Here is a 23,985-nt window from a genome sequence, read left to right as displayed (position 1 = left end):
ACCAGACCTAAAGCCTGTCCTTATCATTTGGTCTGGACCAACTCAGAGCCAAACATAGGTACTCCAGTTTTGGGTCCCTTTAGGGCACGTTTGCACGTAACTGGACGCCTCGAACTCAAGTTCAGGTTAACCAGACCAGTTCGGCTGTTTGCATTGAAAACACAGTGATGCTATACTTAACCAAAAAAAATAGTGATGCTATTATCACTTACTCCACCTTTTCTAGTTTTAAAAGCTATAGGTCTGAAAATGGATTTGGTACAGATCAGATCAGATATTTGTGTATGCCCATATCTTACCTATTTTCTTTAGTAGATACAAATATGAGTATAGATATTAGTGGGATGGCAAAAACTTTTGTCCTTATCAGGATAAAAATCAGCTAGAGAATTGGATCCAGTTTCTGAGATATTCATGCAACATGTATTAGATATGTGAAACGTGTATTAAAGCAATTTAGAGAAATAATGTCTACATTAACATCAGAACCACAATGCAATCTATATATACAAACAGAAGTTCTGTGAACCCATTGTGATCTGCTATAAAGCATGATAGAAGTATGTACAGGTGTATGAGTGTTCTGAGCTACTGATCAAAAATTAAATATGACATGCCTGCTTCTTTTTTTTCTCATCTTAAACAATCACAAAGCACCAAGATGAGTAAGTTGATGACAGATCTTACTTGACATATATGATCCTATCAATCATTCTTCTTCTATTCTTCTTCTCTTGCCTTTAGCAAAAGCAGCCATGATCGCGGGACTTTGAAAGCACCGTCTAAGCATTATTTTCTCGACATATATGATCCTATCAATCATTCTTTTTACTTGACTATATAAGTTGATAATGATGTTCATTTGCCATGAGTAGGCTCTGAAATCTGGTCGAATGCTTGAGAGTTCCATATTACGAATAATGATTTATACATATCTCCAGAACATGGTACGTCATATCGTATCGAACTAGATGGTATGAGGTGTACCATACCATACCGATTATATAATATGGGAAAATACCACCACTCAGTACACCGCACGTATCGACATAGTGACGTGATAGCACTAGTATGGGCCCCAGTATTGAGACGACGTACCTTGCTCCAAACCATGCAAAAGATGACAAATGGATATGGATGGTCCGAATGAAGTAAATAATGCTAAAGATCAGGATGCCAAAGATCGAACACCAATAGCATAGGTGGCATCTTACTTTATGCTGCTTGAATCGTTTTTCTTTCCTGGCATGAAAAATAGTTTGTAAGATGTAATTATTTGAGTACAAGTTGATAAAAAATTATAATCTGTGTGACATAAAGCATGCATCTATTGGACAGGTGATAATTTTCTAGTTTAGATGTAAAACTATGCTCTAGTCCCTGTATTGTGTTATTTATTTCGAAAACTTTTTTTTTTAGTACATCGGTAGCTCACATCAGTCTAACATGAGCACTACTGGCAGAGTCAAGTGAAATAAGATGACACAGGGGTGAAGGGGAAGAGTTGGACCTTGTCTACAAGATCTCTTCTGAGTGACGAACAGCAAAGGAGGCGACCCAGTTAGCAGCCCTGTTCGCCTCTCGATAAATATGAGAAACCTGGATATAGTGCCTTTTGGACACAAATCGTTGGATATCCCTGAGTAATGGATGGCCATTGCCCGGTTGCTCCACCTGACGAATCCACTCAATCACCGTAGCAGAGTCTTCCTCCCAAATAGTGCAGTCAGTTTTTAAAACACTCCTCACATAGGTGATCCCCTCACATGCTGCCCTGAGCTCGGCTCCAATAGCAGTTATGTCACAAGTGCGCCACTCGCCTACCACAACCAGCCTAGACCTATGGTCTCGGATCACAAATTCAGTCCCTCCGTTGTCTCCGCTTGCCAAGACACTACCGTCAAAGTTCACCTTAAGGTGGCCAGGGGGTAGAGGTTCCCAAGAAACAATAGTCACTCGGGGTGCTGTAGAAGCGGTGTGAAAGCCCCAGGTGTCCCTAACCCACCTCAGTGAAGGTAACTGGGTCGTGGCGATAATCTCGATCACATGACGAATGGCTCTATTCCCCACTGCCCTCGGGGGTGTCCTCCTCTCCTCAGAAATATGGGCATTTCTGTCTAGCCAGGTACCAATTGCTCTTGCTCTTTCTGGGTGAGTTGGTTCTAACATCTGATTTGCCTTCTTGTTATTTTTCAGGATTGAGAAGTGTTTCTACCAGCAATTCTGTAGATGGTTATCCTTGCCAGCAAGTTGACTGTTCCGAAGGGGTTTAGAGTTGACTGTATCTGAAGATGAAGGCCAGTGAAGTTGTGTCGCAGTTTTTTTTTCCCCCCCAAATCTACAACTCAATAGTATTCTGTATCTTCTTGATTTGTGCTTGGTCTGACTATATGACACGACTCAACTTGAGCTGTTTGTAAGAAACTTAGTTTATTTACAGCACTTTTATGGTCCAGGAATGCCTGTCTTCCGAGATTCAACATATGCTGTATTCATTTCATAAGTTTTACTCGGATTGCGAAATCTCAACAACATATAAAGCTGGAGGAAGTTGGATACTGGACCAGCATCTCTGTAGTTCTATCAGCCATGAAAGATTATCCAGTACTTGACTCAAAACACCATGTTCATGAAGCAAGGAATTTTCTGTGAGAACTTCTCCAGGAAAAAGAAAAAGAAAGAGAAAAGAAGAACAATATGTAGAAAAGATGGCCATTTGGGAAAATGCAAGCACAAGATCACTCATCAACATCCTTCGGTAGCTAAATTTAGATTCAAAAGCCGACCTGCTTTTCATTTCGACCAAATCCAGTGTCCCCAGGGATTAAAAGAAAAGAAAAAAAGAAAAGAAAACGTGAAGTATGTAACCTCATATCACCTGAAAATTTTACAGCTTAGCAGTGAAAATTTTAACTACAACCGAACAGTAAAATTTTTGCTGCATGAAAATCCAAACCCATAAAATAAGAAAGAAAACAATGTTTGGCTTATTTACCGATTTTCTTCCCAAGAACTGAACAGGAAAACTGCTATGCCCCATGGCAGGCTTTCCATTTCAGCAAGTTACAGGTGAAGAAAAAGACAGCCATTTCCATATTTGTTGATTCATGTAGAACAGGAAAGGAACCAAAAACAATAGAAATGACATGTAATAGCAGATCGTTGCATCCATGGCTCAAACACTTAATATGCCTGCTTAGTGCTTCCCTTGACAAATAAAATAAGAGAACGGGAAGGTTGTATATACAGAATGGAACATCCATACATTGAAGAGTCGAATGGACTAGCACAGACATCACAGTTTATCAACTATCACCATACAATTTTATATTCTGAAGCATCACTAGAGCATCACTGTACCAGACTCAAGATGCGTCTTACATCAAATATAATAGATGCATAGATAAAGCAAGCCTTGAGTTGAGGCATTTGGAAATTATGGCACAATTTAGCTAAATGACCCAAAACCAGGCTACAATCGAACCAACTGCTAAGCCAATCACTAGGAACAAAACAATTACAATCCCTGCAGTCTCAGCATGCTGAATTGGCACAGTTTTTGGCGCAAGAATCATCAGAACGGAAGTGAAATAACCATTTGTTAACCCCAGAAGGCATGTCAATACCGTGACCGGAATTTCTGTTCGGAAGAATTCAGGACCATGGAGGCAACCCAGGAACAGAGGATAAAACAGCAGCCTTGCAACACAGGCAGCAAGTGCAATACTTGCATTCTCAAGGAGATAGAATGCAGTCAAAGACTTCCCAACCAAATCAAACACATTGTATCCAGCAATAAGCACAATTGGGTACCAGTCCTTAAGAACCTTAGAGTGCACGTCCTCTGTGATATATCCCGGAAATATGGACAGAGTAACAACATAGATAAGAAAGATTCCAAACCCAAAACTTTTGACTCTTCCTACAATATCCCACAAGCTTGACCTCCAAGCAGATCCAGTCATGGAACCTTTCTCACTATTCTCTTCTTTTTGAGCTTGCAGTTTAACGTCTTTATAATACTGGACAACAGGAAGCCTGTCTGCCACATTGTAGCAAACAAGACAGATGACCATCACCACAATACTGACAATAAAGTAGAGGTTTGCACTTTTTCTTAAACCATCAGCATCTTGAGGATAGATGGCTTTGGTAAGTATTCTCATGGCTGAAACAAGTACTCCTGCAATAAAGATTTATAACCTCAAATCTTGCCACTCTTGGTAAGATGTAAGCAAATACTGCGAGCAAGAAAGAAACTTAAATGCTAGATCTTTGAAAAATTAAAATTTTCCGGTCCTAGGGGGCACTGGTGCAGGCGTAAACAACAAAGTTAAATTAGCAATGTCTATAAGTCTCAAAAGCTAACTAGGGAATTGATATCAAAAAAACGAAGCTAACTATGGATTGATAAGGGACAGCATAAACAATGAGACTATGAAGTAGAAAACATATGGATACAGCAGAATATGCATACACCAATATAAATCTTGGAAAAAGATATGACTGGAATACAGTAATATATGGCAATCAATCCAGCATTCAAATCCATAGAAAAGGGTCCATGCTTCACAGAATAACATCAACATCACTGGCTCTAAAATCTATAATCAATCATGTCCATCACTAAAGGTCAACTTCCGTTAAGAAAAAGAAAGCCCTCCTCATTAAGGTTTTCCATCTTGGTACCAAGCCCTGTACAAGTACCATGGTGGTACAATGTCAGCATGCTTAGTGTGGTGGTCGATTCGGTGTACCGAGACTTGATACAACCCCCGTCCCAAGTCTCATTTCGACCAGTACAAGGTGGTACTACTAGTATAGCGAACCTTGCTCATCCTTGGAGATGTTCAGAAAGTAACTTGTGTGTGTCAAGGAAGTATCTGCCATCTTTTCTATATTTTTGTAAACAAAAAAAATGAAGTATCTAATACACATCTTGTTTTTTTCCATTAAAAATGTAACCAACACATATCCTAGCCATATCTGACAAGTATTAGTATCTAATACACACCAGATTGGGATATGAGTGCAGTTTGAAATATCTGTGTCTCCTAAGAGAAACTTCAGAACATGATTAAGTTGAATTACAATGCCTTGAATTCTTAAGTAACAAATTGAATTTGTTGCGTAGAGTCTTTAGATCCATAGCTCAATTTCAGTGACATTCAGCTTGAACTACCTAGTCAATAAGTAGTTATCGAAAGCAAAAGAGTCTTTATTGTTACAAGTATCCGTGTGCAAAAGATTTGCCCGGCCTCTTAACTGTTCATTGACCTGATGAGTTTCCTGTAGCATAATAAAAAATTCTTGCCCTCCTATTTTGATATGGATCAGATAATCTTCTTTAGGGTCTCCATTACCTGGATTTGGAGATAATATTTCCCAAAGTAATAGCCCCTAGTGAAGAAACTATAACCAAAGGGCATGAAAGTGTAGCCTTCTCATATTTATTACTTGAATCTAAAAGGAAATATGCAGGAGACAGAACAATTAAGGTCTGTTTAGATGCTAGATGATCTTATCCGCTGATAAGATCGTCTGTTGTCAAAGAAACCGAAGAAAGAAAGGACGCCATTGAAGAGGTTTAAGGATAGACTGGTCACAAATTCTATTATCCCTAATTTCAGGGATAAGAAGAATCATGTTTCTGATCATATCAGTTATACATGATTACTGGGTTCCAACATCTCGGCCACACATGATCTTGTTAACTTCTCTTGCCTCATACTACCTTCATTGTAAACTCTTGAAGAGCAGGGTTATTATCACCAGATAACATGATCCAGCGTCTGAAAAGGCCATTAGCCTATAAACCAATTTGATGATATATAACTGTATAGTGCATGCACTGAATAGACTGAAATGCCTGTTGAGTTATCTTAGTCAGGTTGAGTACACAAAGTTGAAAAATTGGCTAATTTGGCATTTGGGTCTTTCATTTTGTCTTTTAAGACTAAAGAAAGAAAAGAGTAAGGTTCAACAATCCATGTCAAAAAAAATTGTTTTTCTAACAATGGTAATAGGACAATGTTGATTGCAACTACTATTTCTGCAACCTAAATGATTTTTTTCTCCCAGTTTTTATATAGCTAAATAGGCTTTAGACTAATGAAGATGATAAAAGCTGCTAAAGTCAACGAGGATATTGTTTCCATAGAAAGAGTTGTGGATTGAATACTTAGAAGCATTGATATCTTCCATAAATAAGTGGCAAAGGAGGTTTGGTAAGGAAAATAGGTTTTTCATTTGGGTTGTTCTTGCAAAGTGTTAGCAGTGTAATAGTATGATTTAGAATCCAAAGATGCATATGAAGGCCAAAATCATGTGACTTGTAAGTTGCATGTTTGTGTCTAGAACACTGAATCAAGGTTTTAAATTGTTGCCCCTATAAGTTACAGCATTATAGTAGCTGCAATAACAGATTCGAAGGCTTTCTGCTACATCTTGCATATCATAATGAGATTTAAATAACAATTGCTATTTAGCAGTTATTCTTCAATAAAGGTGATTATTACAAATAGAAAAAAAGTTGTTATGAGATATTTTTACTGTAAATTTCAATGATAGAATACTTTTAAATTCAAATATTCGCACTAACTAAGAAAATATATGTTTTTTGATTTGTCGGCAGCAAGGTCTACAATCTCGATATCAGGTATTGCACAGTACACACCCTTGTTTTGGGTAGTACAGGCCGGTACAAGGTAGTTTTACTCAGTTTGAACCAGTATGGACCAATTCAACCCATATACTGAATCTCGATACTCGATACCATACCAATACCTTATTGGTACTATATGGGTCAGTACCGTATAGATCAGTGCAACAAATCTTGGTGAGCACTGACATCGACAAACAACCCATTACTTTCATGTAACTGTCTATTACTTCCTCTTGAGAATGGCCAATAATAGCCATTATACATCTATTTTCTAGGTTAATTTGGTCGATTAATGGCTATTATTACCATTATTATAGGACATAACAATTTCAAAGGGGTTCCATTCCAATTCAATATTGGCTTTATTGAAACCATGGATTGAATAAGGTAATTTCTTGACTATCCTGCCAGTAGAAGAAGTCATAATTTTAAGAACAGGCAAGCAAGTATTGTTATAGCTTGGTTTAGGGACTAAGATGAGAGGTTTAAATAAGGCCAAAATATCTAAAAGACTCTACTACAAGCAAGACATTCCCATGGTAAAAATATTTAGAATTTAGTGTTTAAAAATCTCTTTAGGAATTCTACAAAGTGCATTAAGCAGACAAAATTCTCTAAATAAGTTTTTGCAACAGATAGGCATAGCATGATGAGTGGTCAAATTTCAAAAAGATTGAAAACCATCGGTCAATAGTTGAGATGATAACGCTTTACAAAGCAGTCTTAAGGGGCTGGGATAATAACCGGGTCAATTATTCAAACCAGGTTTCAATTTAAAAGTATTAAAAATAGAAATCAAAAGATAGATAGAATATAAGAAATATATGCATAACTATTGCGAAAAAAATTTTCCATTTTAAAATACTGCTGCTAAAATCACATGAATCTACATTCTAAATACCAAGGTCCGCCGTACCGGTACCGGTCGGCGTACCGGTGGCCGGCCGGACCGTATGGTACCGGTCCGGTCCGGTCCGTACCGGCCGGTACCGGTCCGGTCCGTACCGGCCGGTACCGGTCCCGTACCGGCCGGTACTCGGTGGTTTCAAAAACCACAGCGCGCGGCGCTGTGGTTCTAAAAAAAAAAAAAAATCATACCGGTGCGAACCGGCTGGTTCGCACCGGTACGAGGCCGGTACCGGCCGGTACGGGCGCCGAACCGGCCGGTACGGGCGCCGAACCGGCCGGTACGGGCGCCGAACCGGCCGGTACGGGCGCCGAACCGGCCGGTACGCACCCGTACCGGCCGGTTCGGATAAAAAAACCGGGAAATACCGGTTTTTTATCCGTTCCGGTACCGGTCCACGGCCGGACCGGTACGTACCGGCCCGTACCGGCCGGTACGGACCGGTACGGCATTCCATGCTAAATACTCTTTAATTATCTCGTAAATAGAATAGTCACAGGTCGTGTATCTTAAAAATGTAAGAAATATTACATATAACAGAGGAAAACATGTAGAATTTTTAGTATTTTAAATAGTAAATTTTTGAACATATCCAAAAAAAATGAAGTATATTTATTTATTTATTTATTGATGAAAAGAATTGGTTGTTAAAATACCTCAACATGCTTAACTCCATTTAAACTATGTAAGCCAACAAATCATATACTTCAATTGTTGTTTTGGTAGTTCAAAGATTTTTTTTGTATGCAAAGGTCAGGAGTCCAGCTTTCATGGAACCGGATGCAATTAGGGTTCAATTACAAAACCGGATCTTGGTCCAACCAGTTAGTCCGATCTAGGTTAAATCACAATGCTTCAAGATTTGGTGAATACAGGATGTGAATCAAAACCAATAATGCAAGCATAATGTGCAGGGTCAAGGCACAGAGTTTAAATGGCTTAGTTTAATAATTTCAAGTTAGATTTGTAATACGAGTTTTTTTCTATATTTAAAGTTACTTCAAAAATTCATTTTCCTTCAAACATGCATCTCTAGAAATATGGCTTATGTTGCCTATAGCATCAAACTGATAATGGACACTTGATATGGTTAACAGTTTATGTAAACTTTTATCTGTAATTAAATCAGGTTGTTTGTTTAGAACTTTAAAATATAGTGGCACGAGACTTTTATTTGGGGTGCTACACTTGCTTTGGAAACTTCCGAATAACATGATCCCTCACCTGCTTCTCAAGCTCTTCATATTATAATCCCTTTTCGAGAGATTCACTTTCACACTCCAAATTTACTCTAACACTCACTCAACCTCAAATAACTAAGGTTTAGAGTTTGACTTCACCACTTGAAGTGGTAGGTATTCCTTTCTTTTTTTGTAAAATTTGCTACTGTTCTTCTTTTCTTGCTCCTTGTCATTTTTCTCTTTCTTCATAAACTGTGAGAGCCCATCTCTTTATATTCCTTTTTTCATCTATATATGGATCATTTCTTTCAGATGAATTTAAATACTCCATCATTTGGAAATAAAAGATATTAAAGGCATGTTTGGATGATTGGACTGAAAATCCTATTGGATTCATGGATTGGGCCAGTACAACCAGCAAAATCATAGGATTACAGGCTGAGCTAGGCCTATATTCATAAGTACTCAGGAATAGATTTGGAGTGGGCCAGCCCGAATCCAATAGGGAGAAAAAAAAAAACCTCACCAATAATTTAAGCCTTGGAGAATTTATAGTTTTATTATTTATAAAATATTATATATTCTTTGAAAGGTGAACCATATCTAATTCTTTAACGAAAGATTATAACATTCCCTATAGGCTTAGGGCCGGCCCACTCCAAAGTTATTCCTGGTTACTTATAAATATAGGCCTAGCCCAGCTTATAATCTTATGATTTTGCTGATTGGCCCAATCCACAAATTCAATAGGATTTCAGCCCAATCATCCAATAGGCCCTAAAGAGAGAAAATCTGCAAATTGGCATTCTGTAGAACTGCTTGTGTAGGCACATGAGAACTAGACATGTGATTCTACATTAAGCATGGAAGCATGGAAGTTTTAATAAAACTAGAGGGAACATTAGATATTTTTATGTATATCCAAGTGTCTCAAGAAGTTGAAAGTTTATGGCATAAAGCATGTCATAAGTATACGAAGAATGGTGGGGTGAAGCTGAATTGTGAACAAAGGAGCATTTCATGGGTGTTACAGAGGTTGACTTGTGATAAGTTCCAATCAGACATCGAGTTTATTGAACTTGCGAGATAAAGAAGAGAATTGTCCCTTTTACTAATTGTAGTAGCACGTTGTGTGATGCTAATGAGTGTATTAATGTTTTGTTCGAAAGAGGAAGCTCTAGAATATCTTTGAGGTGTTTCAACACTAACCCAAGTCAGAATTTTCTGTGAAGGTACAGGGGAGTAAGTAGAGATGATAATGAGGTGATTTTTCTTATTCAGAATCTCGGAAGCAAATCGTTGAATCAACCTGAGGCGTATGCTTTCGAGAATGCTCTTACTTTAGAATAAATCTACTTGCTAATAAAGTCATGAAAGATAAATAATCTGTTGACTGCTCAATGCACCATTGAAATTATGATTTTTTGGCAGAAATAGCACTTTATCTTGGGTTCATAATTTGTGGGCTGATAAAATGAAGTACAGTTCTAATGGAGTGACCATTAGCACTATTGATCTTCTCTCAATTCTTGGAAAAGTTTATCCTTATTGTGTTCCAGTGTCCCTACTTACTCAATAAAACTTGTCCTTAATGGTTCTAAACTAAGAGCAAGGATACTGAGCAAGAACCATGCTGGCTTGTAAATGCAAGGTTGGATAGGGTTACACAGGTTGTCTTAGAACCTTGAAGTTCCCTCGGGGGCTTTTTTTTGATGAAACAGATACAAAGGAACTGCTTCTTAATTGCATATTTTTCCAAGGCATAAAATCCTATAGGAGGACTATAGAAGGAGAGGTCTGAAGTGTCATTCTGTTAGTGTAGTCCAGAAAATTTTTAGGAGAGTTTGGTATTACTCTTCAGCAAATGTAATAGGTAAAAAGTGTTGACTAACTTGCCAGTAGATGGTTGGGTGAGAGACACATAGGTTAGATTTAAAACCTCAAAGCTCCATTAAGAATTAATAATTTGGGTTTCTTTGATGGAACAGAAATATGTTTACAGGGCATGGAAGAAAACTGGGTGGAATATAACAGGAAATGCAAGCGGCGTCATTCTATCAGTGAAGTATGAAGATTTTTTAACAGTTCGCAGTATGTGTATATGTGTGTATGTATGCGTGTGTGTATACGTTGGCTAGATTTGGTTACACTCGATGGGCACTCAAATCCGATTAGATCTACATTGGATAATGGTGGTCCCACATTAATGATCCAAGTCATTGGATATAATCTACTACACCTAAACTGCCTACACACCTAAAATCATATGATTTGGCGACCCACAGCCTATGCATCAAGTGGTCAAAAATTAAATAATTTAAATAACACAAAACAATACTTTTTTTTTTGACTACTTGATGCATAGGGCAAGGGTTTCCAAATCACATGATTTTTATGTGTAAACAATTTAAAGATAGTAGATTACATCCAACGCTCAGATTATCTATATGGGATCCCCATCATCCAATATAAACCAAACCAGATCTAAGTAGAGACTCGAATGTAGCCAAGTTTGGCTCTCTCTCTCTCTCTCTCTCTGTCTCTCTCTTTCTATATATATGTACCCTCCAGCATATATAGTACAAACATCTTTTAAGGATTTCTAAAAAGTACGCTCACCTGCTACAATTCCTGCAAGTTTTTCCCCTAAAACATAAGCTCTAAGTACTTTCTTCGAGTCTTTCCCAAAAATAGACCTGGTTAGCCTTAAGTGATAAAGAATTAAGTTTATAATGTAAAGGCTACCCCCCGAAAATTGCAGTTAGAAAGTAAAGTATTTTATACCTTCACTATGAGCAGCTTATTTTTTGGAGTTCTTATATGTTTGCCTATCGTCCCACATAAGGACTAGTTGGATACCTAACAATAGCCTAATTTGAGTCCTTTTTAGGAAAAAATTCCTTGTTTAAAAAAAAAGAGAAAAAATAAACATGGTTCAACTACTTAAATCTTCAAGCTCCCAATTGCATGAGAACCTTATTAAAGAGTTACCACTAGCAACTCTCCACCCCTTTCACCAACCTCTTGAGAGATTCTTGTTGAAAAGCGAAAATAAGTTCAATTAGGGTTTCATGGTTTTTTCTGTATTTGCAATTTTCCTCATGAATTCACTCGATATTAAAATCCTTCATGTGGGAAAACACGATTTCTTCTTAATAAGGAAACTGTGTGTGTGTAAGAATAGGAAATCAGGGAATCATTGTATTTATGGTGTAAATTGTTATGCTTTATTTAGGGGATTTTTGTAGTTATGACAATCCCTTGATTGTGGCGATCAATCCCTTAATTGTGGGGATTTAAGTTGGGATAGTTTTCTATTTTAGTTAGTCTCCCTAAGTGTTATAAATTCAAAAAACTGTGCAGCAGATTTGAATAAGAAGGAGAATAATTTTCTCTTCAATTCTTCACCATGGTATCAGAGCCTTAAGCTCTTTGGGAATTACCCATTCACAGCCTTAATTGCTGTTTTTCTTTCTATTTTCCTCTTTTCCTCTCTTCGGCCATTGTTATTTCTGATCTAAATACATCTTTTTTCTTGATCTTCTTATCATCTCTAATCTCCAACAGCCATGGCAGAAATCACAAACAACACCAACACCTCTAAGATGGCAGAATGTTGAAGCAAATTCTGCTCCATCTTTAGGAGATTTACAGAACCTGCAGGTGGCATATAAATTGAATGGAAAGAATTACCTGAAATGGTCGCAGGTAGTCCGAACGTTCTTGAAAGGGAAAGGCAAATTGAGTCACTTGCTTGGTACGGGACCTAAAGCAACTGATCCCAGATTTGATGCTTGGGATGAGGCAGACTCTATGGTGATGTCCTGGCTATAGAACTCAAGTACTCCGGAGATCAGTGACACATGTATGTTCCTAACCACAGCGAAGGAGATATGGGATACTGTTGGACAGACTTATTCTAAGGTTCGTGATGCTGCTCAGATTTATGAGATCAAGATCAAGATTTCAGCCACCAAGCAGGGAGAACGTACTGTCACAGAATATGCCAACCTCTTGACGAATCTGTGGCAAGAAATGGATCATTATCAATGCATTAAACTGAAATGCAGTGATGATGCAGCCATGGTGAAAAGACTCGTAGAGAAAGACAGGATTATGATTTTCTTGCAGGTCTAAATATGGAGTTTGATCCGGTCAGAGTACAAGTTCTTGAAAGGATGATTTACCCTCATTAAATGAGACCTATTGCGATAATCCGAGCAGAAGAAGGACGGAGAGGAGTAATGGTGGAATCTCAGGCTATTGAGGCATCAGCTATGGTCTCAAAAGGGGCAGGTTTTAAAATCCCACCCCTAACCAACCGATTATGAGCATGAATGGAGGGACCAACCCTATCTAAAACCACAAGCAAGGATGCCTTATGGTGTACATACTGTAAAAAGCCTCGCCACACGAGAGAGCGCTGCTGGAAGCTTCATGGAAAGCCGCAATTGCCCAACAAAAATTGGACCATGAAGAATGAACAGCAAAGGGGACAGGCTCATATGACTTACACACAGCCCGAAAAGGAGGACATGCCACAAGAGCAAGGAGAATTCAATAAAAGTGAGATGGAGAAGCTGAGGAATTTGTTGGGGTCCTTGGAAAAGCCTACTACTACAGGTGCTTGTTCCGTAGCACTCTCAGGTAAGGATCCTTCCCCTTATGTCCTTAGTGTCTCAAGCATAACCTCTTTTTCGAGTTTCCTGGGTCATTGATTCAGGGGCCACAGACCATATGACTCATTCATCACACAAATTCATCTCTTACAGTCCATGTCCTAGCAATAAGAAAATAGCCACAGCCGATGGTACATAATAACAGTTGCTGGCCGAGGAAGTGTTTTAATAAACTAGACTTTGAAACTTGACAGTGTTCTTCATGTTCCCAAACTGTCCACTAACCTCTTGTCCATACATAAGCTCACAAAAGATTTGAATTGTAGCATTACTTTCTTTCCCTCACATTGTGTATTTCAGGACCAGGGAACTGGGAAGATGATTGGACGTGCTAGGGAGAAAGATGGACTTTACTATCTTGAAGAATCAAGTGGGCAAAATAGACCTAAGAATAATTTATCTTTGTCATTGCTTTCTGAGTTTTCTTTTTCAAATAAAGACAAATTTGGCATTATCATCTTCATCTAGGACATCCTTCATTTGGCATTCTTAAAGGTATGTTCCATTGTTATTTAAAGGGATTGATGAAAAATTTCTTCATTGTGATATTTGTGAACTTGCAAAGCACAAACGTGCTTCTTTTCCTATAAGCAATAAAATAACATCTGTTCCTTTTTCACTCATCCATAGTGATATCTGGGGCCTTCTACTGTTCCTAATATATCTGAGGCTCGTTGGTTTGTTTCATTCATTGATGATTGTACCCGTGTGTCATGGATTTTTCTTCTAAAGAATAAGTCTGATGTGAGTTTAGTGTTTCCTACTTTCCACAGTATGGTAAAAAATCAATTTGGGGTTGGAATCAAAAAATTCAGATCTGACAATGCTAAGGATTTCTTCAATCAAGTTTTATCACCATTTTTCCAGAAAGAGGGAATAATCCATGAGTCATCCTGTGTTAACACCTCCCAACAAAATGGGGGTGGCGGAAAGAAAAAATGGCCACTTGTTAGCCACTACCCGAGCCTTCCTATTTCAGGAAACACATTCCAAAAAATTATTGGGGGGAAGGTGTTCTAACTGCTGCTCATCTCATAAATAGGTTGCCCTCTCGAGTCCTTGGTTTCAAAGTCCCATGCAAGTTCTGTCCAAACATTTTCCCAACTTTAACACTACAAATAATCTTGTTCCAAAAATCTTTGGTGTGTGTCCTTTGTCCATATCCACTCTCATAACGGGGGAAAGTTAGATCCACGGGCACTTAAGTGTGTTTTTGTAGGATACTCATCTACTCAAAAAGGATACAAGTGTTATCATCCTCCAACTCGCAAATTCTATGTGTCAGCAGATGTAACATTTGTTGAAAGAGAAAGTTATTTTACACAGCCTTATCTTCAGGGGGAGACAACATTTATGGAAGATAAGGACAAGGACCTATCTTTACTGGAACTTAATTCTCACTCTTCTTCTCCTATTCCTTCTCCGGTCCCTCAAAATTCTACAAACTCCGTCTCCATCCCTGTTTCTATTGAACTCGAGCCACCTTGTACTCCTAAATCACAAACTTTGGCAAAGGATAATCAGGTTCAAAGTTCTACTCGCCCACTGCTGATTTATTCAAGGAAGAAGATACCCATTATTCAACCTATGCAAAATCCAAGATTCTGAACCACCCCTGGTAATGAGGTAACTACTCTATTTACACTTCCTCAAGAAACTATTTCTAACTCTCATGATGCTAGTGACAATAGTCTTCCCATTGCTATTCGGAAAGGCACAAAAAAATGCACCCAATATCCACTATACCCATTGTCCAATTTTGTGTCATATGAGAAACTATCACATAGTCACAAAACCTTTCTTACACATCTGAACACCATAACCATTCCCCAAAACAGTGCTTGAGGCCTTAGGACATAAGGAATGGAGAGATGCTATGAGGGTTGAAATGGAAGCTCTTGAGAAAAATAAAACTTGGAAATTAGTGGAACCACCCAAGGGAAAAAGTCCAGTAGGGTGTAAATGGGTGTTCACTGTTAAATATAAGGCAGATGGGTCTCTTGGAGAGATATAAGGCTAGGTTGGTAGCCAAGGGATATACTCAAACTTATGGAGTTGATTATCTAGAAACCTTTGCCCCAGTTGCAAAAATGAACATTGTGAGAATACTGATATCTTTGGTTGCTAATCTTGGGTGGAGTTTGCAGCAATTTGATGTCAAGAATGCCTTCCTATATGGCGATCTTGATGAAGAAATTTACATGAAAATTCCTCCTGGCTTGGTTCAGATCTAGAAGAAAGAAGGTGTGCAGACTAAAGAAGGCCCTATATGGTCTAAAACAGTCACCTCGGGCTTGGTTTGGGCGATTCGCTAAAGTTATGACAGCAATGGGATATAAACAAAGCCAAGGAGACCATACTCTGTTTGTTAAGCACTCGGTGTCAGGAGGGGTAACTGCCTTGTGGTATATGTGGATGATATTGTAGTCACTGGAAATGATATGGAAGGAAGAGAAAGCCTTAAGGAGGTGTTTGATCAAAGAGATTTGAAATAAAAAAACTTGGTAGGCTGAAATACTTTCTTGGTATTGAAGTTGCTCACTCACGGCATGGAATCTTTATTTCACAGCAAAAATATGTGATGGATTTGCTGAAGGAAACGGGAAAGTTGGGGTGCAAACCTGCTGAGACTCCTATAGAATTCAATCATAGACTCGGAGAAGCTTCTGAGGATGCCACAGTTCAGAAAAGTGCTTATCAAAGGACTAGTAGGAAGACTAATCTACTTGTCACATACCAGACCAGGACATTGCCTATGCAGTTAGTGTTGTAAGTCCATTTATGCATAACCCCAAGGAGGTGCATCTTCAAGCCCTAAACAGGATCTTGCCAGTACCTCAAGGGAGCTCCAGGGAAAAGAAATTCTGTTCAAGAAAGAAAAAAAATTGACTCTTGAAGCCTATACAGATGCTGACTATACAGGGTTCCCCAGTTGACCGAAGATCAACATCAGGTTATTGCACCTTTCTTGGTGGCAAACTTGTAACCTGGAGAAGTAAAGAAACAGAGTGTTGTAGCAAAGTTCTAGTTGCAGAGGCAGAATTTAGAGCAATGGCTCTAGGGATTGCGACTATTGTGGCTCAAGATCATTCTAGAAGATTTAAAGATAGGAATGGGAGACACCAATGAGGACTCTACTGCCGGACAACAATCAGCCATCAACATAGCACACAATCCTGTACAACATGACCGCACCAAACATGTGGAAGTTGACAGACACTTCATAAAGGAAAGCTAGACAGTGGTCTGATTGTACTCCTTTCGTTTCTACTGAAGGACAACTTGCGGATGTGCTGACCAAGGGACTAACTGGTGTGATATTTCAAAAGATGATTAGCAAGCTTGGAATGGATAACATCCATTCACCAGCTTTGAGGAGTGTGGGAAAATACGATTTCTTCTTAATAAGGAAACTGATGTGTGTGTAATAATCGGAAATCATGGAATCATTGTATTATGGTGTAAATTGTATGCTTTATTAGGGGATTTTGTAGTTATGACAATCCCTTGATTGTGGCGGATCAATCCCTTAATTGTGGGGATTTAAGTTGGGATAGTTTTCTATTTTAGTTAGTCTCTCCTTAAGTGTATAAATTCAAAAACTGTGCAGCAGATTTGAATAAGAAGGGAGAATAATTTCTCTCCAATTCTTCACACTTCAAGAAAACCTTCAGGTCACCAATATACACATAAAGCTATAATGCCTCTAAAGGTCATTGATATACACAAAAAACATGATCTCACTAAAGATCACCTCACCAGTTTTAGTTGAGTGCAAGGTTGCAAAAGAGAACCATACAAAATCCAAATTCCATCGATAAGCCTATTCAAGTAACTAATGATTTTTAGGCATTCGATTATCATGGTATAATATATAGACTAAATATTCCTAAGTTTTCCATCAAATATATCTCTTCATATCCACACAAAGCTTTGTAATAATCAATTACTTCCTCAACTCTTTGTTTAATAAAATCTTTTCTTTTATATTCCAAATAATATTTGCCAATATCAAGTCCCTTGTTGTAGCTAAGATAACAAATTTCCCTATTTGTAAAATTTAATCTGCAGCATTACCCTTTAAACTGAACGCCTGAGTGTTCTTCATCCTACATCTTAATTTTCTGGGTTACCATCTTAATGAACCTCCTAAAAAGACCTGGGTACACCACATAATTACAAATTTTAAAATTTGTCGGTTGCTTCATCTTGAAGTGCCCAGGAATAGTAAAACTACAATCTCAAAAACATCCAAAGAGCATGTATTTGACAATCTAAAATGAATGAAGCACGAACATTACAACCCACCCAACTTCCATAAAGAAGGAATATCTTGGACATTTAACCATATAAAGGTTAGCATCCCTTGATATATGGCTTCAGAATCTACTTTATGTTTCCACTCCGCATAATAATTTCTATAACATCATCACTTAACGAAAACTAATGCCATAAACATCACCATTAACACACCAAGTGTTTTCCTTTTTCCCCTTCTTTTTTGGTTGAGAATAGGATGGGAGGAAGGCTGCCAAATCAGGGTGAGGCAAGATGAAACCTAGGTCACTTAGTGTCCAACACTCGATGATTTTACCAAGTGAACCAGCTCTCATTAATAATTACCAAGTCGAATCTTAATAAGTTCCAGCTTATTATTCTCTCAGAATGTATGAAGTATGAACCAAAAGCTTGAAAGGAAAAAGAAGCTAATAAAAATAAATTACAAGATCCCCTCCCAGAATTTTCTTCCCTTTAAAGAAATATGGTCTATGCGAGTGAAACTAGGTAGAAATCATGACATGTTTAGGGTTATAACAGACAGCTGTTAAAGGAAAAAACACAAAATCGACGTAATGTTTATTTAACTAAAAGTATGCTCTGAACTAGTAAACTGTCACATGAATCAGAGGGCTTCTAGCTCATTTGATATTAACCAGTTATTAAATCGACTCATTAGGGGATTGCCAGCTTCTTTGATTCCCTTATACTGAATGCCTCCTGGATTGCCATGCTTTAAAGATCAACTGTGATGGGAAAGTAGACCATATTCTGAAGACAATTAGATCATCAGCAATAATCAAGCCAAACTAGTAAGGGGCTGGCAGGTCAGATCTTTAGAGCTGGAGTGACAAAGAAATTCAGTGCAGAATGACAAGCTTCATTCTGCAAATTATTTATACTGGTATAGGAAAGGATCTAGAAGCTTACAATCCACTGATTTGAGATTTAGGCTTCAACAAGGATTTGGCCCCAATCGCTAAAATTTACAGGTATTTAGGAAGGGCCAAATTATGCCAATCACAATGCTTTGCAGTTATCAGCATCTAAATGGATGGAGAGCCCTCCATTGTGATCAAATGATGGCTGTACCAAAATTCTTTTCAGGCAGTCATGATAAGCTGCTCGTGATATCAAAGCAATGTCACGCCAAGTTTAAGTCCAAATGACTTGCAGATACAAGTAATCCAAACAAACTAAGGAATGGTTGGCTGGTCAATGCCTTAAGAGACATTCTACTTTATGCAGCAAGAATCAGTATAATATTGTAGTTGACTAGATTTTGTACCTTGCATTATATATTTAGAAGATATAAACAAAACAAAGAAAACTATTTGGAGAAGCCAAAGTCGTCATAGTATATTCATTATGAAACTAGAAAAATTGGTGCAATATGTTTCTTAAGGAGCTATCAAGGAGCAGCCATGCCATCATCATAGATCCCAGTAAGCCAATTCTTTTTTACACAAATGCCTTCTTTCTTTTAATCAAATTCTTCAAACAGAATATCTCTATGCTCCTTAAACATAGGAATTTTCGCAAGGTAATGAATTGCCTCTTTTCCATACTTTCTTGCATTTGTACATACACATAATATCATATGTATGGTGGACTCACATCTTTCCTCCTCCTTGCCATTAAACAACTAATCAATTAATTAAAAATTGGTAAAGTGCCTCCCACAAGATTCCCGTCATAATTACTTTATAACCCTCTTTCTTCGAACTTCGTAACCCTATTTGCTACTCTATTCTCCAATCTATTCGTCAAGATCCATTGGCGTACTCTATTCGTCAAAATTCTCTAGCTATCGGTGAATTAAACTAAAAAAAATGTTGCAATTAGTGGTTGAAGAAGAAGATCGGGAAAGAGATGGTACCGGAAGCGGCGGTGCCCGGCAACGACAGCCTGCATGTACCGCTTGGGGAGCTCGCCGGCGGCCCCGATGACCCCTCCCTGGACGAGCGCGTCCGCGATCCCGGAGAGCAAAACGGCGGCGACGGTGACATCGTAAGCCGAATAAAGTCCCCTCACTCCCTTCACATACGCCGCGTCCATCACCGGCACGACGAGGAGCGCCACCGCGAAGAGCACCAGCCCGGCGTTGATCCTCACCGGCGCGCTCGACTTGTGGGCCCACCCGACGATTGAGAAGGAGGAGGAGGAGGCAGGAGAAGCATGTAGACCACCGAGAAGACTCGGTCCACCGGGGACCGCCGGATAGAGGTAATCGAAGTAATCGACAGCCGTGATGAAGCGTTCCACGGACGAGGAACCCGGCCCCCAGGGTGAAGTACACGAGGTACGCGACGTGGAAGTTGTCCTTAGGGACCGCCCCGATGGCCCGGGCCCTCGCCGCCTCCTCATCTCCGCCGTGCGATAGAGCGGCGCGCGAGGAGGGTCCTCCGCTCGTCGTCGTCGCTTATCGCCTTCTCCTCCTCCGCCACCTAAACCCCATCTCGTCTTCCGGCCTCTTCTAAACTCGCTCCCGTTTTATGGGGATCGAGGGCCACGATGAGCTTGGAAGGTCGGGATACAGGGTCTTAGATTTTTATTGTGCAGGGGGCTTGCCTTGCAGCTCGGAAGAATATAAAAAATCTTCTTGTTGCTACAGGAAACCCGTCGGTAATTGACCAATTGGTGTCTCGACCTCAGGGTAATAATATATTTACTGGCTTTAGCAAAAAAATAATTATAAACAATATATTACTGGCACGATGCTCGCGCGCTGCGTGGGAAAATAGTAAAATTTTAGAATAAATTTATTAAATACTCAAATATATTTTTTTATCAAAAATAGTATAAATAAATTGTAAATAAAATATTTAATAATTAAACCGAATTCAAAAATATTTAAAAAATTTATAGAAGGGATGGAGGAAAAGGCGCAAAAAAAAAAAAGAAAAAGCAAAGGACTAATTTAATTGATAAATTAACCGAATCTTCGTTATTATATCCCGAGCCCATATGATCATGTTTGGAATGTTTGTTAATATATATTCATATTTCATTGAGTTTCAATTTAATTTCACCAACTCAATTAAACATGCATGAATTAAACAAAAGTTTTGAAGGCTCCCATATATAATCCATTTATGATTGTAATTTCACATGTGATAATTCTTATTATCAAGGCTCCGCTTTATAATTGATAATTGCATGATCAACTGATCTATAACTTGCATGATTTGATCCTAACATCCAAACTTCGCCTCCTAATTCATTTTGCGCAATCCAACTTATCTCAACTTATATCACTATAAGTTGCATCCTAATGCAAGATAGTCCAACTCAACCCTCAGATTCATTCTAACCCGGACTAACCTATCTCAACTTACACCATTGTAACTTGTTACCAATGCAATCCATCCCAATTTAACCATTGAAATCTCATCAGAATAAAAGGAAACAGAAAATTGACTCAGTTCTTTTAGACTTAATTATTATAACATCGTTTTTTTGTTCAAATGGTAATGAAGCAAATAGTAAAAGATTGGCTGCCTAAGAATTGAGGTGAGCCCCACAAAACCATAATTAACTCAATCTTCAAGTTTCCTATCATTCACACTCAAAATCATATGAAATATACTAAGCCGAGGCTGCCAACCTAAATTAGCAGAAAAGGTTCATTCCAATGATAAAATTATTAGAATCATAACAATCATTCTTAGTATGGAGAGTGAGAACATTTATTAATTAGTGCACAATTGCAACTCTCAAACTTGATGTTTTCTTTGTAAGCATCATTTACACTAATACTATTGATGCATATAACAAAATTGGTATACGATGCAGAATCAAATGTGGTAAGATTTACAAGAAGAGAACAAAGGCATAATTATTGATTTATTTTTATTTCAAAAATGAATAATAACATAAATTGCATATTATAGATAAAAAAAATAGTAAGAATATAGTCTAAATTAGTTATATAGAGATATAGAAATATTAAAAAAAAGAATAATATACAAGTTACAATCCATACTCCACCTACTTCTACCGAAATATTATCAAGATCTATTATCTTTGAATTTCTTTTCTTTTCTTTGTCTAATAATTTATGGGTGATGGTAAGCAATAAAAAGAAGGGATAATTCATATACATGTTTGTTGTCGCAGAATCTGGACCGAGGTCGGAGCATAGCTCTAATGAACCTAAGGTCGGCAGGAACCAAGCTGAACCGGTTGGTCGAGGTGTCGAGGGTTGAGCTCCTTCGGAGATGGCTTACAAGAAGTCCGCTTATCGGAGAGTTTTCGGCAGGGGACCCTCCAATACCCTACGTCAGAATAGAGAGACAACATTATGGATGGAAAAAATTTCAGTATGAGGTAGTTTTTTGTGATTGATATTGTATGATATCGCATACCTAAGATTCTCTGGACTACCCTTTATATAGGAGAGTCAATTTTGTCGCTACCTAGGCACGATATGTACCAGACGCTAGGCAGCGGCCAGTAGTACAACTTCGGTGTGGACTATATATAGTATTGATCGCGCGCCAAATATAGAGTTGCCACTATGGCCAGTCACTGTCATGATGGTCGATAGCTAAGACTGTTTGTGTTAGAATAAGTGGCTCATATTAAGTGGTATTCTTATTTGAGTGGTACACTGGTATTCTAACGGAGCGGAGCGAAGCGACGGGATATATTTATCTTTAGGATAATTATGTAATATTTTATTTTACCAGGGATGCTGATAGGGATTGGGACTCTAGGGTTAGGATTTAGCTATAAATATCTTGTAACCCTTGTTATTTGGTGATAGTGAAGTTACGGCCGTTTCGCTCCCGTGGACGTAGGCACATTGCCGAACCACGTAAATTTCTGTGTTCAATTTCTTCTTCCTCTTCCTTTCTGTGCATTGTTTTGTTCGCTATTTTGCCCAACAATTGGTATCAGAGCATCAGGAAACAAAAAAAAAAAAAATTGCTTTCGGTTGCCATGCGGGTTCTCTCTTAAAGGCCGCAAAGAGGGGAAAAGAGCCGATCTTCCGTGGGTGGTTTTCTTCTTCACGTGGGTTCTATTGTGCCGTGAAAGGTCACGTCGTGGAGCATCAGAGGGGTGCTACAAAGCCTTCTTCTTCCCAAGCCGAAGCCATCTTCTCTCCCTATTGTTCTCTATTTGTGGTGGCTCCCATGGAAAAGGGGAGGAAGGCCCATCACGCCACCGCCGCATCCTCGCGCCGCTGCCGGCGTGAATAGATCCGGAGGAGAAGAACCTCCATCGCCGAGAAAGGGGGAGGCCCAAACCCCATCGCCGATCGGCTGCAAGCGAGGAGAAAGATCCTCCCATCCCGTAGCACCACCTCCAGCGTCCCCATCGCCGCCGCACGCCGGATCCGGAAGAGAGGAGGCTTGATCATCGTCCGACGCCACCATTCGTGGCCGGAACCAGAGGAGATCGACACCCCGTTCGGATCGCCGTTCGGAGGAGAAGAGGAGGCCACGTGCACGGTCCTCCTGTCACCGTTCGCACGCCGCCCGCACCAGATTTGGAGGAACCGCCGCACAATCCGAGAAAGGAGGAGGAGGAGAGCGTCTCCCTAACGCTGTCTATGGCCGGAGAAAGGAGGAGAAATCTCTGCCGCGTCTCCACCAAAGCCGCACATTAGATCCAGGGAGAAGGATCTTTGCCACGCGCCGCCGTCTGCCTTCGCCCACCCGTACGTCACCGTAGACGCGCGAGGAGGGGAGTTCTGCCGTCGCTAGTGCGCGTTCTGACCTTGGAGAAGAGGGGCATTTCTGGTATTTTTTTATTTTCATCAGATCCTATTTTCTCTAATTTATTTTGCAAAAAGATAAGATTGTAGGGATGTCTTCTGCAAAGTTCGATGTAATAAAGTTCGATGGAACTGGAAATTTCGGGCTATGGCAGAGGAGGGTGAAGGATCTGTTAGTATCACAGGGTATGGTGAAGGCCTTGTATGGAAAGAAACCAGATGACATGGGTAATGCCGAGTGGAAGGAATTGGAGGCTAAGGCTGTTTCAAATATACGACTTTGTCTGGCTGATGACGTGATATATCATGTCATGGACGAGAAATCACCGTCAGCAATTTGGTCAAAATTGGAGAGTCGGTACATATCCAAATCGTTGACGAACAAGCTCTATCTTAAGCAGAAACTGTACGGTCTTAAGATGACAGAGGGTGCTGATTTAAGCCAACATATCAACGTGTTCAATCAGATTATCAGTGATCTGCAGCGAGTTGATGTGAAGTTCGAAGATGAAGACAAAGCATTGATGTTATTGGCATTTTTACCCGCTTCTCCT

General features: G+C 39.1%; 1 protein-coding gene across 1 annotated transcript; it reads right to left on the bottom strand.

The window, feature by feature from the left end:
- Positions 1-3,152: 3,152 nt before the first annotated feature.
- On the bottom strand, positions 3,153-20,131 carry LOC103718235 (equilibrative nucleotide transporter 1; the record flags this gene model as incomplete). The annotated part of the gene is given in 6 exon segments (XM_008806952.4): positions 3,153-4,183; positions 19,589-19,604; positions 19,606-19,878; positions 19,881-19,922; positions 19,924-19,972; positions 19,974-20,131. Coding segments are annotated over 6 exon segments (1,269 nt in total), but the record flags the coding sequence as incomplete, so codon positions are not given.
- Between the last annotated feature and the right edge of the window lie 3,854 nt (positions 20,132-23,985).

The sequence above is a fragment of the Phoenix dactylifera genome, unplaced genomic scaffold, assembly GCF_009389715.1.
Source record: "Phoenix dactylifera cultivar Barhee BC4 unplaced genomic scaffold, palm_55x_up_171113_PBpolish2nd_filt_p 000090F, whole genome shotgun sequence".
Classification (NCBI taxonomy): Eukaryota; Viridiplantae; Streptophyta; class Magnoliopsida; order Arecales; family Arecaceae; genus Phoenix; species Phoenix dactylifera.
This window is presented reverse-complemented; position numbering and strand designations above follow the sequence as displayed.